This window comes from Octodon degus, unplaced genomic scaffold (assembly GCF_000260255.1).
Source record: "Octodon degus isolate 3935 unplaced genomic scaffold, OctDeg1.0 scaffold00009, whole genome shotgun sequence".
In the NCBI taxonomy this organism is placed as follows: domain Eukaryota; kingdom Metazoa; phylum Chordata; class Mammalia; order Rodentia; family Octodontidae; genus Octodon; species Octodon degus.
In genome coordinates, this window is record NW_004524585.1 from 30,677,308 (window position 1) to 30,690,472 (window position 13,165).

Genomic DNA, 13,165 nt, shown 5'->3' on the forward strand with positions numbered 1-13,165 from the left:
TCAGTATGTTAATGATACTTTATTATAAGCAAAACAGCAATGAAAGTTTTTCAGATGTTCACTGAATTAAGTATCATCTCATCATTTGTCACATTTGTTGCAATCTTTGCATATATCTATATCTATATCTATATCTATATTCCCCCCCCCCATGATGGTGTGGATTGAGCCCTGTGAATCACACACACATGACATGTAGCTCTACCCCAGCCCCAGTCTTTTAAATTGATGATGACTTGTCACAGAAAGTTTTTAATTTTACATAACTGTTGCTATCAAGTATTTCCTTGGTGATTTACTGCTTGTGTGTTTAGGAAGTTTCTATTCCAGAAATAGTAAATAACTTGCCTTTCTTGCCTTTTCAGGATTCTTTTTTAGCTTTAGAACTTAGAGTGAGCACAGCCTGGGTGCAGGCCACACCTTCGCTATGACGAGCGTGCTCCAGATAAAAGTTTCTCGAGGCCTGCATCTCCCTTTCCTTGCCCAAGTACCCCACCTACTAAATTCCGAATATTTCCGAATATTTCACAAAATGTTCTTGTCTGGCTGAGAAGATAGCTCAGTGGCAGAGCACATGCCTAGCATGTTGGAGGTCCCGGCCTCAATGCACAGCACAAAAAGTAATAAATGTATAAAAAAATAACTTTTGGGCTGTAGTCACCCATTTATTCTTCCAAACAAATTTTAGAAGCCCTTTATCAAGTTCTCTCCATTTCACTATATTCTGAACATTAAAATCTGTTTGGATTATATTTAACTGAAAAAGATTTTAATAGTCAATACTGTAATATTAAACACAATCTCTGGGCAGGCCAGACAGCTCAGCGGATTAAAGCCCCTACTTAGGCAAACACTAAGGTTTGAATCCCCAGTGGGCATGCTGTACCAGCCCCGCCCCCAGGGCACACTGAGAATGCTACTGAGACTGGGCGTGGCGGTGTGCACCTGGAATCCCAGTGCTTGGGAGGCTGCAAACAGGAGGATCACTATGAGTCTGATCTGTGTAGTGAGACCCTGTAGACCCTGTACTAAATACATAAAAAATATTGTAAAAAACAAATGCAATCTCTATGTTTCTCAGATACTGTTGCACATTTCTTGTTAACGTTATGCCTACATATTTTATATTGTTATTGTGAAAGAAACATTTTCACATAATTTTTAAACTAGAAAGATCTTATTTTTTCTGGACTTTCACTGTACAACTTGCACGCTACCTATTTTTCTTTTTTGGTATGGGGGATCGAACCCAGCGCTCTGCCTATGCTAAAGCACATGCTTCCTACTGTTATACACTGAGCCCTCCAGCTTTCTCTTCCCTGTACATGTAAGCGGTTTATAAGGAGATTTTGCCTCATAGACATAAATGAACTTAACTGGTGCTTGCGATGAGAACCGGATGGGCCATGCCGATTAACTTTGTAGGTACAAATGGACGTGGTCGGAGTCACAAGATGTTTCTTTTTATTTTAAAGTGCCTAACTGTGGAGATGAAATTAATGCATTTTGCTTTATTAAAAGGAGAGGGAAAAAAGAAATTAATGCAGGCAAGTCCATCAAGGCGAGGGCGACTTTTGTAGATAGTTGGGAATGCTGTTTCCCATGCTGTTCTATGTGTCTTCTCTAACTCATTGTCTGACAATCTGTTTTGGCATAAGCAAGATGAATACCACACTTGATCTTAGCCAAAAGGCCGAAACGTGATAAGATGAATAATGTAGACCGCGTCTCCCATGGTATCCAATTCAAAATGAAAGTGGAAGGAGCTGGTATCTATACTACAGATCGAGTTATGGACTTGGCCTTTAGGCCAGTGGTCCCTGCGCACCGCGTTGTCCTTGGAGGATGCACGCACACCTGCGATGCACTCACCCTTGGCTTCTGGGTGGCAGGGTGCCAGCCCTGGCCAAGTGTTCACCGTGTAAAGTGCTTTCAACTCTTCTGAAATGAAAGTCAGTATGCAAATGTGCAGCATGACATTATTATTCTAGCTTCCTGGCTGCTTTCAGCAGGCACTGCCTGCCACATGAGGTCTCAAGTGTTCTGGCATAATATGCAAGTGTTCAAAAGAAGTTAAAAGTAATGAAATTGGATCTACATTTCCATAGATATTCAAGCTGGCATAGAGGAATGGAGTCATGGAATGAGGCTTGGATGGTCTCCACCAAACAGCCTAGGCATGTGCCTGTGATGCCAGGCTACTAAGCAGAATCTTCAGTCGTGAAAGGCCACCACTATTTTTTTCTTCTGGATCTAAAATTACAAAATAGGCACATTTGCCCTACCTAGGCTCACACCACCCTGAGTGCTTCATGCTCAATCCCAACGCAGTCCCTCCCCACCATTCCCCAGAGAACATGAGCTTGCTAAAATTCCACATAAGATGTACAATGAATTAGGTACAGATACAGTGGGGTGTTCAACTAGAGCCATGACTGATAGCACATGCCACTGTATTAACATGGAAGAATATTCTTTTTAAGAGGGGGAATCAAGCTTAGCGTGTGATCTAGAAAGTGTCCACACAATGGATTTTAGTTGCCATTGTCATTCTTTGCCTTCTTCATTGCTTATAGGTCTTCTCGTTTGTACCAAGCATCTTTGGCTGATGAACTATCCAGAGCCACCACCAGGCTTAGGTCTGTGACTGGTAGGGTCAAAAAACTGGGTGTGCTAAATAGTCATGGTAAGCTCTGGGTCAGTGTGAATTCCAGGTAGTGATTCTAAGATCTGCCCTCCCTCCAAGCCAGTGTCCTACTCCCACTGACATTTCTGTTCACCAGGGTGAAGCAACAGCATTTGAGGGTCTTGCACTGCAGCCATTTTTATTAGGTACATGGTTCCATGATGTTGGCTTCCTTCCTCCTCTACCCTTACTACAAAATCTACATATAGATACTGGAGATAGTGTTTATTTAAATTTGAAAATACATGGGAGGATCAACCTACAGAATTCAGGCACTGAAAAATATCTTTTATTCATACAGAATTTCTTTTTGTTGTTGTTGCATTTCAGGACAGTGAAAAAAAGGGATTTATCAACAAAATCTATGCCATCCAGGAAGTATGTGTCAGTGTCCAGAACATCCTAGATGAAGTGGCTTCCTTTGGTGAAAGGATAAAGAAGTGAGTGATGCTGGCACGTGGGCCAGGCCTTCTGTGGGCCAGGGTGTCCGTGTGTTCCTCTCTCTGGCGAGAGAGCCACCTTCTGGGTGATCTATTGCTCAGTTTCATCATTATTTACTGTGTGTCTGCCAGTCTTTGGTGTTATGAAAGTTCTGTCAATTTCCTGCCTGAAATTCAGAACATATTGGTTGGAAAGAAGTCATACTTGTAGCTTTGAAGAAATAACACCGTCCTAAATTTTAGCACATTTTTCACAGTGAAAGACTTTGTTCTTAAATGGAATATGAAATCATAGGAAAGAACAAATCCAAATTACATGAGGATTTCAGGTAATCAAGACACCTTGCACTGTGCTATTAGACTACTCTTGGCCTCATCAAGTTACTCTAAACTTTTTTTAAAAGTCTGTTATGTGATAGCACTCTTTCAAAACAAGTTCATTCAACTTTGATAGCCAGTATCTTAATTATCAATGTTTGTCATTGAGAAAAATCAGCAATTAGAATAAACTGAATTCCCTTTTCTTAACTTTTAAATAAACATAACTCTAGTGAGATTTAACATAAAATTAATAAACTGACAGTCCTATACCGCTTTATTATAAATAACTGCATCTACTAAAGTTTTCAAAGTGATTTTAGGTAAACTTACAGTAACAATGAGTTACAGAGATAGCAGGTCCCTAACTAATAGGCGAACTGGCCTATAAAGCCACTGTTAATGATCTGGTCAAGAAAGGGTGCTGTGTCTCTGGATGAGATGTATTTTCCCGGTTTCATATATCTTCCTACTGTTTATTATTCATAACCAAAAGTGTTCTGCAGATTTAGATCCTTGGACATATATAGAATTTGAAAGGAGTAAATTATTTAAACTAAAGGTGTGAGTCATTCATCCGGTGCCTTTCATGTGGCAAGGGATAATGCATTTTATTTTGTATAATTTTTTGTTTAATATATTTCCACATATGGATAGGTGCTGAGTTTTCACTTTTCTTATATTAGACAGAATGGCCTCCCTCTCGCTCTCAAATGTGCCCCTCAGCAACATTCAGCCTTGGACTTCTAAAGACTCAGACCCACATCTTAAGAATGCACCCCTATTCTCTATATCCTATTCACTGAGGCACAGCACACAGCCCTAAGTTTGGAGCATTTCCCTCCACAGCACTGTCCTTTCTCTGGGGCTCAAAGAGTGCTGATATGTGCATGAAACCGCTCACTTATACCAGCAGACCTGGGGCAGCTCCCACCTCAGGCCAGGCTAGTGAGTGCCTGATGGAAGAGGTTCTTCCCTGGCTCAAGCAGGAGGAGGTCTTCAAACAGATGCTTAGCTGCAGAACAGGATGGCCAGGGGAAGGGTATGACTGCATCATGGCAGTGGACCAGGCTTGGCAACCTGGGCTATGTAGAACTTTCTATGTCCATCCCTGTTCAGGAAGATGGCATAGGATCCGTCCATCTTATTGCTTCTGCACCACAATTATGTTTTGTGTATTTAAAAAGCATACACTCTGGGTTACATGAGATCAAAAGCATCTATCCAGGAAGCAGACACAGAAGCAATCCTTAAGCATGTAATCAAAAATCTCTATAAGTACCATATCTTACTACATAATCTTTCCAGAACTTTCTTCAATTGCAACTCTTTTGGGGGGAAGAGCATACTCTAGATTTAGATTCCAGAATGCAAAGTGTGGAATAGAAAAAGTAAGCTTCCTCCCACTAGCATTAGCTCCACAGGACAGGATTCTTTGCCATTTTTCCTTCCTCCTATTGGAAGGAACCCTTCGGCGGGGCTGCCCGGAGGAGGAAGGTTTTCCGTGAGCGGTGCCAGTGCCCGCATGCACGGGGTGGAGTGATGGATGGCTCCGAGCTGAGCCACAGGGCAGCAAGCAGACCCTCAGCCTTCTGTTCGCTCCACAAGCAGGCAGAGTGAGGGAAGCACAGGTGTCCACCAAGGAAGGGAGGCCTGATGTCTCACTTGCTGACGGTCACAGGATGCTCGCTGCCTGACCAGAGAGGAAAGAAACAAAAGCATGAGACAAAAAGCCGGACTCCAAGGGTTCCTGAAAACAGGACAGACGGATCCAACTTTGCATCACTTATTAGAAAAGTCAATTTTAGGGAACACCAGACATAAAAGCAAGCTACGTGCCACAGAACTAAGGAACACTGCTTACACATTATGCTAAAGTACTGTACAAGGAACATTCTTCCTAGTAATCATGTTTTATTGGATCAAAATTGCCCTGACCAAACCCAACTCCAAATAATTACAATGTCTATTACTGGAAAGTCAGGAGAAATAAGACTAACATTTATCTATATCATGAACAATTTCCTAGTTTTCTGAACTACCTTTGGAGCCTTCTGACTGCCTGTACTCAAGACTCTTGGGGTTCATTAGCACTAATAAGGTGTTGACCTTGATTCACATAAACATACTCACCATCATCAGCCTTCCTTCCTTGACACTAAAAACTATCCTCATGGTGAAAGTAGGAGGTGGTGAGCCATGGGAATGACTCACCATTAATCCTGTAACAGAATCAAATGAGACCAGCTCATCCAAAGGCATGTAACAGAGTCCAGGCCTTGGACAAAGCCGCCAACTCCTTTTCACTCAGCAGTTGTGCTGAAGGGCCAGTCAACATCGTACGAGATCCTCTTCAGCAGCTGACCATCAGGGCGACATGAAAGCATGCAATGGTGTGCTGTAAATTGTGATATGTCCAACCTTGGAGGCTCTAGGCAATTTTTATTTAGTATGTAATTTTGGGTTTTTTTCTTAAAAACTATCAAAATCACCACAGAATTTCCATACAAAAAGCTTAAATTATGCTTTCCATTTTCCATTTCCTTGATTGCCTATACTGTCTTTTAAAAAGTAGTACTTTGCCTTTTTTCCTTCATTCTTTTTTCCTTTTGTCCCACATGAATTCCTTCCCGTCTCCACTATATGTTGTTTGACTTCCCCGCCTTCTGTTCACAGAGCCTGTCTTGCACTTGCTGTTCTGTGTGACTGGCAGGACTGCCTGGCTGCTCTGACCCAGGCCTTCACACTCGGTCATCAGAGGGACAGCAGCCCTGCACACCATCCGTCCTGCCCCGCTGTCACACCTGTCTAGCCTGCACTCTCTTTCCTCAGTTTATGCCACAGACCCAGTGCATGGCCTCCCATGCTTATTCAAGGAAGGAGAGTGAAACACTGCTGACTTTCTTAACCATACATGTATTTTAGTGAAGGAGGACGATGGTAACAGGTCAAGTTTTACTGGGTTAACTGCTTTGCCTCTGATTGCCAGTTCCATTTAAAACACAGCTGGGTAGGAAGGGAGTATTCCTCTAAGGAATTCTGAAACTCAGAGCATTTACATAATAGTCAAAGATTGACATCTATGGACAATTGCTGGAAATATTTTACTTCCTGTGTGGGGATTACTGAGAGCTGGGAGAAGGGTAGGTCTGGGTGCGTTCCACTCCGTAAATATTTAAAGAAAACAAGGCTTACTCATACTTTTAGCAGTGGAAAAACAAAAATGTTTTTACTACGTGGGTATTCACTCACCGAGTGCCATGATTTTAAATTGTGAAGTCATCTGGGACAGTCTGGTGGGGTTCTTGGACCTGAGATTGTACTAAGTAAGCTGCATCCTCTGATAGTCTACAGTGGGCTTCTACTCCAGAATGAAAGGCAGCTGACTGGGTTCCAAGATAGTCAGAATCACACTCACTAACACAAGCCTTTGTTTGAAAAAAGTGTGATGTGCTCAGATTGCTGATGTGTTCATTTTTCATTCAGTACTTTCAACTGGACCGTCCCATTTCTAAGCTGGCTGGCTATCGTGGCCCTCTGTGTGTTCACAGTCATCCTATACTTCATTCCACTGAGATACATTGTCCTTGTCTGGGGTAAGTGAAGCCTTTAAAAAAAATGGTCCTCGCTGCTAAGAATAAACTCTTTTTTAAGGGATGAGTTATGCTGTCAGTAGTTCCCTATTTTTATGGCCATGTAACCACTCTGTGATGAAAAGAGACGGGTCAGTTAAAAATCTCAATAATATAAAGATTTAGGTCTACCTGCAAAACGCATTTTTCTTATCTGGCACCATAGGTTCCATCATACTATGAACATGCAGTTGTGCAGATTCTTCATACATCAAGGTGTAACTTTATCTAGATATCGTTCTGATTTATTTATACCACTTATATACCAACAGAAGCATTTTAATCCATATGGTGCATCTAGAATATGCTTTTTTGCTGTGGTACTTTATCTTGTGGAAGTGTATGTACACATGATACTGTACATGGTCACTTGTTTAAGATGTCACCTTTTGGATTCTGGGTCACTGACAGTCCTGGGTTGAAGAACAACAACAACAAAAACCCCATTTTATATGCACCTACAAAAACCTACTTAAAGATAATTTTATTTTTGACCCTAATTTGTAATGCAATTTTTCTGCATGCCAATAATTTTCTTTCTCTTTTCTGTCTTTAGGAGAGGGTCTACAGGGTCTCATTACATAGACCAGACTCATAGTGATTCTCCTGTTTTCAGCCTCCCAAGTGCTGGGATTACAGGCGTGCGCTACCACGCCCAGTCTCAATTGCCTGGCTCAGCATGCCCCAGGGGTGGGGCTGGCATGGCACACTGGGATCAAACCCCAGCCACTGCGCTCTGCCTAAGCAGGTGCTTTAGTCCATTGAGCTATCTGGCCAGCCCTCACCAATAATTTTTATATACCCAGATGCTAGTGAAAAGTAGTCTGTTTCAGTGTACTTCAAGTATTCTTTTCTTGGTGACATTTTCATTTTGAAAGCCCCCTTTTTAGTCTTAAGCATCTGATAACATATAAATAAATATAGACTATAAATCACGAACTTATATATTTAATAATATAAACAAGGCTAGGTAGAAGAATTTTCTACTTACCTCTCACCTGAATACATGTATACCTAAGATGGCTAAACTCATACAAAATGCAAGGGACTGAAAACGGCCTTAACGTCAGTGTTTGCACTAAAAGCAAAGAGATTAAAAGAAGTTTTAAAATTCTTTTCAAGGCTTTAAATATACATATATATATACTGAAATAAAGTGAGCACCGTTCTTATTCTTTTAAGCCCTCCAGCTTTAGGGTTCCTGCCCCCATCCTCCTCAGCCCCTCTTGTCATCATGAGCAGGCGCTCAGAGCCGCCCTCCCCACTTTTATTACCTTGTAGATCCCAGAGTGAGCAAAGTGATGGCTTTTTTCCTCTTTACTAATTTCAACAATGTATAGAAATTCAGTTGAGCATCCTTTCATGATACAAAGGATGAGACTTTTGCATCGTAGCCTTGCTTCCCGATTGTACATTCAAGCCCCATCTTTTATTCTTCTGTGATACTTAAAGCAGATGCTGTGCCGCTGAAGGACTTAGGGGAGGGTTTCACATGGGCCCATTATGAACTCTCACCTCTTTAGGCTCAACTTGCCTGTCCAGCTCTGTATACAGGTGGCAATCCTGCCCCCCACCTTAGTGCTTGAGGTTCTTAGAGACCAGGGCAGACATCTGGCCATGTAACCTGTGGTGGCCTCACTGGCCTGCCCTCTTAAAAGTAATTTTAGAGAATGTGTTTGGGCCTCTTATTCATCCAATGAAATAAAACAAGAACAGTATTCCTTTAGTGGCAGGTGATTGCTGAAATGTTACCCTGAAATCTAAGACACAGGTCATACAGGGGGAGACAGAGACCAAAATCAAGATTCCAGAAGTTCATTCTGCATGAACTCCATGACGAAAAGCCCAGATGCACTAGTCAAGTCTGTGTATGGTTCAGTTTTTAACAGCTTGAAATTGATTCTGTATAATCTTTATTTTTCAAAAAGCTGGTGGCAGCCCCTACCCCCTTTCAGGTTTGAAAGAATCAAGGTCCTGCATCTTCTTAGCGTTTAGCTTCCTTAAGAGATGTATCTTCTGAGAAAGAGAAACCATTCAGACTTCTTGCCTTGTTAATCTCAACCCCAAAGTACAGGAAGACAAGTTGCATCACAGTTGAAACATAAAAGCAAGGCTTCTAAAAACTGTAACTTAGAAGTACCTCAGGGGAGCTGGGGTGTGAGATGTTGTTTATTCTTTCTAGGTAGCCTCCTTTGTTTCCCAAGCGGAAAGCCTTTCCTGTTAGGAAGAGGGTAATAAAGCCAAAGAGAAAAAAAACAGGCAGCACCTGAATTGGGAAGAGGTGTTCAGGAAGGCATCAACATGGGAGTGGGGTGGGCTGTATGCCTGGGCGCATTGGTTCATTCATTCAACGTTGGGGGTGGGGAACATACAACTGGAGCTTCAAATCACTCTAACACGTTTGCCAGAGATTTGTTTATGTAACTTAAACTTCATAGAGATTTCAATAATGCCGACTCATCACTTTTTTAGGCATCAATAAATTTACAAAAAAGCTTCGAAGTCCATACGCAATTGATAACAATGAACTACTTGACTTCCTTTCCAGAGTCCCTTCAGATGTACAAGTGGTATGTAGGTTTATTATTCCTATTATTCCTATTATTACTGTGGTATAGTGTGGCACTGGTTTTAACTTTCATTTCCGCTTACTGTCAAATGTTTTAGAAAGACTGGTAAAGTCAGTGAAACCTGTGCAGGTTTTACCAGTCAAGAATTCAGCCTACTTGAGGTTTGCCTCAAGAAAAAGCTTACAGAAGAATGGAAAGTAGGAGAATGAGTCCACGTGGCACAGTGTAGGGAGAGTGCTGCTCTAAGTTCAGCTGGATTTTTTTTTTTCCTGTATTTTAGGGAAGGGTCTACAGGGTCTCACTACTAGACTGAACTTGTAGTGATTCTCTTGTTTACAGCCTCTCAAGTGCTGGGATTACAGGCGCGCGCCACCACGCCCAGTCTCATTTGCCATCTCACTGCGCCCAGGGGATGAGGCCAGCACAGCAGGCCCCGGGATCGTACCCTGGCCCCTGTGCCTGCGTGCAGGCACTTTAATCTGCTGAGCTATTTAGACGGTCCTTAGCTGGAATTATGAGGGAACCTCATCATGATCTGAAGAGAGAGAGACGATGAAAGCAAAATGTATCAGTGGACATCTGAGGAAAACAGTTTCCCAGAATATGCACATTAAATGAATTTTAAAGATACAAATTTTAGAGCTGAGGGAGGAAGAAGCTAACTACTTTTTAAGACCTGAACCCATTTCAAAAATCCTTTGAAATCTTTGCAGTTGAGGCCTGTTAACCAATAGTTTACAAAATCTTGAAGGGGAGTTGTAGGGATCCCCTTTTCCTCCATTTCAGTTGAGTTTTTCATTTCATATGTGTGAACGGGATAGATGGAGATTGAGATTGTATTCAACAAATAAAAGACTGAGATTGTATTCAACAAATAAATCACAGAGAACCATCATCTAATCTTTTCCAACAGAGTGAGGTGGTTCTGCTTTTAATGTAATGTGTGATGGTCAGTGATGACCCTAGGCCAGCGTTCGTTTGAGGGCACCATGAGGTTTTGTGCAGGTTTCCCTTCTGCCTGGTGTTCTATCACTCTATTGTCTTCTGCAGCCCAGCTGCAGAGCCCAATCAGCCTCTAGAGTGAGCTCTTTTCCCCCAAGCACTCTCTCATTCCTTTGCTTTTCCTTCCCTTGCCAGAAAGTGGCCACTTGACCAGTCTTTCTCTGAACTCTGTTTAAACAGGTGCAATACCAAGAACTGAAACCAGATCCTTCTCACAGCCCATATAAAAGGAAGAAAAACAATCTTGGCTAGCCAGCTCCCAGCACTGAGGAGACCAGCATCTGTTTGGGAAGATAAAAGAAAAAGCATTCAGCCTCAGCAGCATTTCCTTTCTTTCTGCTTTTTATTTATTTTGCCTTTTTATCATGATTGAGAGAATTTGTAAATAGTGTACAAAGGCACATGTCTTGGAAAATATACTTCTATTGTACAGACTCAACTTGATAAAGGTTTAGCTACTGCCGTATGAAAGCCTTGTTAGGTGTGGAGAATCATATAACACTGAAAGAATAAATGTTATAGGTGGTAGCACTGGAGAATACACACTTCTTTAAGTCCAAGTGGAAGAACCAGAATATTAGATTAAATGCACAAATGTGATCATTGAATCTACATCAAATGTAAATGTCAATTTGATTTTAAAGTTTTTTTTAGAATGTGACTATTTTTTACCTGAAAAGTAATCCATTACAGTTTTCTATGTTTTATACATTTCAAAAGGGGAAAAAAAAACCCAAAGCCTGAATAATGGAGAGAATGCATTTCACTTTAACATAAACCCCCAAACTCACTCCTGTGCAAATTAATTAGGTACGAGTAGGCCAGCTTTAAACAAGTGTGTACAGGTACTTCTATTCCTTCAAGAGAATCTCAGATACTGTACAGAAAGCTTACAAACCTTCTACCATTCCATCCAAAACCTTAAACTCATCGCTTCTCGGCCTTTTGGCTAAGATCAAGTGCAAAACCTTAAACTCTCTGCAGGACTACATAACATAAATACTGCCAGGTTTATAAATGATTGCCTATCTGAATTTTTATATGTACCACTACTTTAATTTGTACTGAATTAGCAAATTAGCAACTCAATTCAGTTATTAAAAAAGCCTAGTAAAAGAAATACACATTGCTTCTGAAGTCAAATTATACCTTTGTGCATCTAAAAATATTTCATACTCACATGTTCTCAAAGAAAAAAAAAAAACCTGCTTTCTCATTAGGTTACTGAAGCGCTTTAATTACCTACCATGAATTTTGTTGTTAGTGTGAATTTCATGTAGAGGAGAATGCGGTGTGTTAAGTGATACGCAGTGTTTCATTACATTCATTTATGAAAAACATTCTTGATAATATGAATGCATGAAAACCTGTTTTGTAAAATAAACTGTGTATGGGGGTTGCCTTTAAAAATGTTTCACAAATTACCATAAAATCTGTACTTAGAAACGGCACTCCCCAAGCCTGACAGCAGCTTTTGTACCTAAGGCCCTGGCGTATCGAGGGAACATACTTCTGATTTGGTGAGTGGGAATGTCTTAATTCTCTGACGTGGTAGGGGACCAAACATGGGAGAAGCTGCTGCACGATGTTTTTTGCACTACTTTATTAACTGAGATGGGTAAGGGTGGGAATTATGCTGGAAAACAGAAGCAGAAAGCAAGAGAATATATTTCACTCTAAAGGAAGATTCTTTAAATTTAATCTCATCGAAGCTGATTTTTAAAGTATTTTTATTTTAGAGATATGTTGTTAAATACTATTTCTTATAATAGAACTATTTTGATCTGTTTATATACTATGCTTGAAAGAATGTCAATTAAATTCCCTTTCTACAGAAAGGCTTTGACCTCAATATACTATAGTGCACCATGTTTAGGATGACAGGCCTACACCTGCATACCATCACTGTTTGTTGCTAAAACATATTACTTCATGAAGTTAATGTCGCTGGAGTTTACTGATAATTTGTTTGAAATAACTTTCAATTATGCCTTGTGTGAGATTTATGTTCTGTGCCCACAATGTCTGCTCAGATGTCTGTAAAAGCCTGATATCCTACAACCTCAGATGTATCTAGTGGATAGTAACCATTAACAGATGACTGCTTTCTGTTGGCTTCATTGTACCGTTTCAGAAGTTTTGTTCAATGGTAATGTTGACTCCCCATTCACTACATTAAATACAGAGCAAAATCATCTTTTCTACGTATAATCAGTACTCCCTTCCTCCTTTCTCTTAGTTGCCGTGGTTGAGAGACAAGGGATGGGGGATTGTGCGCGTAGTCTTATACGTGACACTTCAAACTTCGTATGTGAACAGGGATTGTCATGAAATGTTGACTGTTGTATGAAACTTGATGCCTTTGGAGGGGGAGGTGTACGATGCGCTGAAAGGTAAGTAGGATGTAGCTTGGGGCATCAAAATGATATGCAGGCTAATTATTACTTTTAGAAAATACTATATTCACAGGCTGCAAAAGGGCAATGTCTAGTAGACTTTTTAACTATTTCTCTCCCT

The 13,165-nt window shown here is 40.9% G+C and overlaps 1 protein-coding gene and 1 long non-coding RNA gene across 2 annotated transcripts in view; one reads left to right on the top strand and one right to left on the bottom strand.

Moving 5' to 3' along the window:
- Mctp1 (multiple C2 and transmembrane domain containing 1) overlaps positions 1-10,942 on the top strand; it is a 606,101-nt gene extending 595,159 nt beyond the window's left edge. The window contains exons 20-23 of the mRNA XM_004625433.2: positions 3,017-3,126; positions 6,931-7,040; positions 9,549-9,646; positions 10,829-10,942. Coding sequence (XP_004625490.1) covers positions 3,017-3,126; positions 6,931-7,040; positions 9,549-9,646; positions 10,829-10,900 — 390 coding nt within the window. The 3' untranslated portion in view covers positions 10,901-10,942. The remainder of the gene's footprint in view (positions 1-3,016; positions 3,127-6,930; positions 7,041-9,548; positions 9,647-10,828) is intronic.
- Positions 10,943-11,300: 358 nt separating this feature from the next.
- Positions 11,301-12,841, bottom strand: LOC111814667. The gene is made up of 2 exons (XR_002819588.1): positions 11,617-12,841; positions 11,301-11,568 (listed from the first exon to the last, which is right to left on the bottom strand). It is a non-coding gene; the product is annotated as an uncharacterized LOC111814667 (long non-coding RNA).
- Positions 12,842-13,165: the final 324 nt, after the last annotated feature.